Source organism: Lepidothrix coronata, unplaced genomic scaffold (assembly GCF_001604755.1).
Source record: "Lepidothrix coronata isolate B3197 unplaced genomic scaffold, Lepidothrix_coronata-1.0 Scaffold411, whole genome shotgun sequence".
NCBI classification, from domain to species: Eukaryota; Metazoa; Chordata; class Aves; order Passeriformes; family Pipridae; genus Lepidothrix; species Lepidothrix coronata.
Genome location: NW_016690591.1, coordinates 95,267 through 101,315, shown reverse-complemented (window position 1 = coordinate 101,315; position 6,049 = coordinate 95,267). Strand labels below are relative to the sequence as shown.

General features: G+C 56.0%; 1 protein-coding gene across 4 annotated transcripts in view; it reads right to left on the bottom strand.

Moving 5' to 3' along the window:
* Positions 1-1,873: 1,873 nt before the first annotated feature.
* SLC11A2 (solute carrier family 11 member 2) overlaps positions 1,874-6,049 on the bottom strand; it is a 29,578-nt gene continuing 25,402 nt past the window's right edge. For 3 of the 4 annotated variants that reach the window (XM_017839424.1, XM_017839425.1, XM_017839423.1), the window contains 2 exons: positions 5,711-5,764; positions 1,874-2,602 (listed from right to left, as the gene is read on the bottom strand). In XM_017839424.1, coding sequence (XP_017694913.1) covers positions 2,525-2,602; positions 5,711-5,764 — 132 coding nt within the window. In that variant the 3' untranslated portion in view covers positions 1,874-2,524. Of the gene's footprint in view, positions 2,603-3,758; positions 5,765-6,049 lie in introns of those variants that run through there. The other variant, XM_017839426.1, reaches the window with a different exon arrangement.

The window sequence follows — 6,049 nt, the reverse complement described above, 5'->3', positions numbered from 1 at the left end:
GGGCAGGGGCGGAGCCTGGGGGGCGGGGATTGGCTGGGCCCGGAAAGGGGGCGGGGCCAGTGCGTGTTTACCTTGCGAGGTGCCCGGGTGGGGGGCGGGGCCTCAGCGGGACACGCCCCAGTGTGAAGAGGCGGTACTTTCCGGGACACGCCCACAGACGGGTGGGTGTGGCCTTCACGGGACCCGCCCCCAGCACTGAAAGGGCGGGGCTCCCGGGACACCCTCCGGCGGGAAAGGGGGCGGGGTCTGGGCAGCGGCTCCGCCCACTCTGAATCTTCCAGCCCAGAGGCCCCCGGACCCTGGAATTTGAGCCCCTTTTCTGCCTTAAATGCCGTGGAATTATTAATTTTGTTTAATAAGACAGAGAATTCCCACTTTTCCCAGTTTATTAATTATTTTTTTATTAAGAAATGATTCGTTATATATTTTATTATTAATATATATCTAAACTACATCATTATATTATATTTTATATAATTAATATAAGCAAATATATATAATATATACTTTGTACTATAAAATATATGTTATAATATATCCTTATAATAGTTAATATATTATATATAATTTGCTATATGTTGTATATAATTATGTAATATATAATTATATACAATGTATTATATATATATCTATAATATGTATAGATATTATATTGTATATATTATTATTTTTACCAAATATAACTCAAAATTCCTCCTGTTTCAACCCTGAATTCAACCTATTTCCCGCCAAATTCCTCAGTTTCACTCCAAATTCCTTCTTTTTCATCCCAATTCCATCTGTTTCACCCCAAATTCCACCTACTTCGCCTCAAACTCCTCCCGTTTCAAACAAATTCCTTTTGTTTTCTCTCAAATTCCTATTTGTGTCCAAATAAATTCCACCTATTTCACCCCAATTCTCTCCTATTTCAGCCAAATTTCTCCTGTTTCCCCCCAAATTTCTTCAAAGGAAACTGTGTTGGTTTAAGGAAAATCCAGGGGCGAAAAGAGGAATTTGGGATTTTTCTTTTTAAGGAAAATCTGGGGGAAGGAGGATCCCGAATCCCGCGGGAGGGAGTGTGGCTGCCGGGGCCGGGGCGCTCTGGGGGTGCCCGAGGGGATCCCATCGGGATCCCAAATCCACCGGGATCCCAAATCCGCCGGGATCCGTTGGGAGCCGCTTTTCCACCGGAATCACGTCGGAGCCGGATCTTCCCGGAGCTGCTTCCCGGAGGTTGGATCCGCATCTCGCAACTCCCAGTTTCCCAGGGATCTGAACGTGCAGGTCCCAGCGGGATCAGTCCCCCGGATCCCGCGGGATTCGCAGCCACATCCTGGGGGTTTGGTTATTCCTCAGTTACGGAGCGGAATTCACCCCAGGGCAGCCCAGCCGCAATTCCAGGGACAAAGGGGGAAAAGCGGGAATTTTCCGGCCGGCGCGGGGAGCGGGGCCGCCGGACTGGGAGCGGACTGGGAGCGTCCTGCTGGCAAACTGGGACCGGGACTGGACTGGGAAGGGTCTGGTATCGCCCTCCGGGGGCGGGGCGATGGGGCCGGGGGGGGCAGCAGCCCCTTCCCGTGGGTCTCCCAGACCACCCCCCAACCCCCCCCATCCCCCTTTCCCTGTTCCCCCGGGGGTTCCCGAGGGGAGAACAGCGGGAATGGGGCGAGCAGGGACCCCCGGACACCCCCCAAGGGACACGGGGACGTCCCCAGTGTCACCCCCCCAAGTCCGCGACCCCCCCCTTTCCCCCAGTGGGACGGCTTTGGGTCTCCGCCAAAAATCCAAGTTCCCGGAGAATCCCGGCTGGATCCGGCACCACCTTGGACCTGCCTGCAGGTGCCACTGGTGCGACGTGGGCACGGGAAACTGGGATTTGATGGAATTCCTCGGGAAAACAGACTGGGAGTATAATTTTTATTTCTAAAACGGAGTGAAACTTGAAGAGAAAAGGAAACAATTCCCTTTCCAACTGGAAATTCCAACCAACTGCTTCATCGTGTTCTCTGAGAATTGCTGCCCTTGAAACCTTCTGAGGGTTCATTTGGGGCTCCAGGAGCACCCAAAAACCTTGGGAATGCTGGGAAACAGCTTAGTCCCCTGTGTCAGCCCTGGCCCAAGGCCAGAGCCTGGCGGCAAACCTGGCTTTTAATGAGAATTTCAGAAACAGCCTGGAATATCCCCAATTAGGGAAAACTCCCAAGGCTCGTCTCACCAACCCCCTGGAGAGAGAGGGATGGAAATCCGGGAAATATCAACGGACCTTTCCCGGATCAGCTGTTCTGGGGGGGGAAAATGGGGGAAATCCCCCTGGACTGGAGGGCTGGGCCGGGTCTCCCCAAGACCCGCCGGCTCCGCAGCTCCTCCCGATCCCGATCCCACCGTTCTCCCGGGAATCCTGGCTCCGCTCCTGCCGCGTCCCGGGGCTGTGCCGCGCTGGGGGACGGGGGTCCCGCGGCCCGGGGGGGGGCTGGGGGTCTGTCCTGCCGCGCTGGGTGACAGAGGGGTCCCGGGGGAGCCCGATCGGATCCCGGCGCCGGGATCACCTGGTGACGGAGGTGTCGGAGTCCACGTGTCCCAGGAGGAAGAGCTCGGGGCGGGCAGCGAAGCCCAGGTGGCCCTGGGGGGGGGAAGGCGACAGTTAGAGCCGAGGGCAGTTAATGAGCCCGCACTGAGCCCGGTTTAATGAAGCCCGAGCTCAGACGGGTTTAATGAAGCCCAAAACGAGCCTAATTTAACGACGCCTAAACTGAGTCTGGTTTAACAGAGATCAAGTTGAGACGGGTTTAATGAAGCTCAAGTTGAGAAGGGTTTAACAAAGCCTGAATTAAGCCTGATTCAACAAAGGCGAAGTTGAGCCCGATCTAATGAGACTGAGCTGCACAGAGTTTAATGAAGCAAAGCTGATCTGAGTTTAACGAAGCCCCAGCTGAGCCCAGTTTAGCAAAGCCCGGGTGGGCACCGAGGTGGCAGTGCCGGCCATGGCTCCGGCATTGCCACGTGCCCCCGTTAATTAGTGCCCTGACCCAGCGCCGACGGGACCACTGTTAATTGGGAACGGATCCCGGTGTTAATTGGGGCGGGTCCCGGTGTTAATTGGGAACGGATCCCGGTGTTAATTGGGGCGAGTCCCGGTGTTAATTGGGAACGGATCCCGGTGTTAATTAGGAACAGATCCTGGTGTTAATTGGGGCGGGTCCCGTCCCGGCCCCACCCACAGCTCCGAGTCGATCCCTCCCGCAGCCTCAATTAACTCCTGCTCCAGCTTAATTAAACTGGAGGGTGGATGAGCCTTAATTAGCACTGACAGCATAGGCGGGTTAATTACAGGAGGACGCTCCGAACCCTCGGGATGAGCCCGGATGATCTCGGTGTTAAACGGGGCCGAGCCCGGGCCGGGCTGGGCTGGAGTTGAGGCTCCGGGTCGGGGGAGGGGGAAAGGGGGGTAAGAAAGCAAGGAAAAAAACTAGAATTCCGTGTTTTTCAGCGCAGGGGTGGGTCGGGCCGGAGCAGGGCAGGATGGACGGGCCGTGTCCTGGATCCCACTGAAGGAATTCCAGCGGGAAGGCACCGCAGAGTGACAGACCCTCCACTCTCCCGGTGATGACACGGTCACAGTGTGACCCCGGGAGCGAATCCCGCGGGATGGGGACGGGGACGTGCCCCCCCCGGGAGCTCGTCCTACTGACACAGCTCCGTGAGCACTGGGGGCTCCACCACAGCCAGGAACGGCCGGCGATCGGAGCAGACCCCAAAAAACGACCCAGGAAGCCAAGTTGGAAAAGTCTCCGTGTTTTAATGGCGAAGGGGGTTCACACAACCGGGGAAAACTCCAAATTAGCGCAGCGAGGAGCGGAGCCCACGGACAGGGACCCGATCCAGAGGCTCTGCCATGGAGCTGCTGCCACGCAGTCAGTGTTTCAGTGTTTCAGCCACGAGAGCTGACCCCTCCCAAACCAACGTTCCTGATCCAGGAGAGCCAGGGGGTGTGTACAGCGGGATTCTGGAGCCGGAGTCCAACCCGTCCCCTCCCACCCCTGAATTCCCAGGGATCGTGGCTGTTGGGTTGTGGGAATGGGTGTAAAACCTATAAGTGTTACACTACAGGGTTAAATCCTGCTGGAATTCTGGGATAATGACCTGAAAACTGAGAATCCATCATGTCCTAATCCTTGCTTGGGTCAGGGGGAGCCACAGGGCTCAGCTCATTTGGGAAAGGGTGGGAAAAGCGGATACAGTCCTGTCTCTAGTTAGAGTGTTTTCCTGCTGGGCTCTGGGTGTTGTCACCCATGTCCCTGGGATGTGTCCTGGACACCATGGAATAACCCCAGATCTTGGGCAGTGATGGATAAAACCCTATGGAAGCTCTAAGCAGGAAGGGGCTGCCCCGACCTGCCCCAATCCTGGGAACAAGCCAGGTTTGCTCATGGAAGGGAAGAAATCCCAGTGACCACTGGATCCCAAAATGGCATCAGGGCAGCATTCCCAAGGGTTGGGGATTTTATTTCAGAGAGAATTCCCTGCCTGGGACAGGGGGTACAGGGAAAGGCTGATGGAATTACAAGGAAGCCTCATTACAGCAAGGGTTGGAGCCCCTGGCACTGGCCAGCCCTGCTCCAAGGATCCCAAATAATCCAGGGCCAGGCTGGGTGGGAGCTGTGACACCCACTTGGGAGGGGAGCCCCTCACCCCCACCCCTGCTCCATCCTGCTAGATCCATAAAGCATTTTGGGATCTAAATCCATGGAGCTATGCCTCTGCCATGCCTCCAGGTGGACAGAGAAGGGAGTTCCCCTAATTAACCCTAATTTCCATGATCCAGAGATCCAAACCCATCCCACCTGGCAGGATGAGACTCCAACTCCCACTAGAGCTGGAGATCTGAGAGATGCCCCGTTCCCTCCATCCCAATCTGTTCTGTTGCACTTGGGTCGCATTCCCAGCAAAGCTTCTCCCAAAAAACCCAAAACTCATTAAACACCAGCAGAAAGTGAGATGGGGGAATTTAAATCTGGGAAAAGCGGGAGCAGCAAGGAAACCCCTGGAAAAGACTCTGGAGCTTCCACAGCCTGATTTTGAGCCATAATCCAGGGATTTTTGAGAACTCCAAGAGTGTTTCCACAGGTCACAGGGAATAAAGTCACAAAATCATAAATAACCACAAACTCGTTTCCTTTGCTGACCCCAAAATCCCACATCGGGCCAGTAAAAACCAGTAGTGACAATATCAATGCTGAGGTTTCCCGTCCTCGTGGGATTTCCCTGGGAATGGGAAGTGTTTTCCAGTGAAAAAGGACCAAATTTGGTCAGGCCGGGGTGGCAGAGGTAGATCCGGCTGTAGTGTCACCCCAGTCCCCAAATGCCACCCAAAAGGGTGATTTGGGTTTTTTGTAGCTTATTTGTCTGGATTATCCAGGACAGAGCTCCTGGGAGTCAGTGTTTGTGCTACTCGGGGTCAAACACCCCGGGATGAGGAATTTGGGGGGATTTAAAGGACAATGAGGACAGGAGGGGTCAGGCTGCTCCCATGTGCCCCCCACCCCGGGGGGAATTTGGGGCCTCAGCAAAGGAACAGCAGCAGGATTCCGGCAGTGCCGGGCGATCCGGGTCCTCCCGCGCGTCCTCCCCCGGGAACGCGGCTCCGGCGGCTCTGGCGGGGTCCGGGACCCCCCCATTATTTGGGGGTCTGGGGCGGCGGCTCCAGGTGCAGGGTCCGGGTGACGCTTACCGTGTTCCCGCAGGCCAGGAAGGAGGCGCCCAGGGCGATGAGGCACAGCCACGTCTGCGGGGACACGAGGGCACAGTCAGGGAAGGGACAGAGGGTCAGGGAGTCGTGGAACCCTGGGATGGGTCGGGGTGGAAAAGCCTCTGGGATCGTTGGGCCAGCGCTGGCACCAGCACTGCCAAGGCCACCACTGACCATGTCCCCAGGTGCCACATCCACACAGCTGGTAAATCCCCCCAGGGACAGGCACCTCTCCCTGCCCTGGGCAGCTGTGCCAGGGCTGGACACCCCTTTCCAGGAAGGGATTTCCCCCAATATCCAGCCTAAACCTCCCCTGAGGCC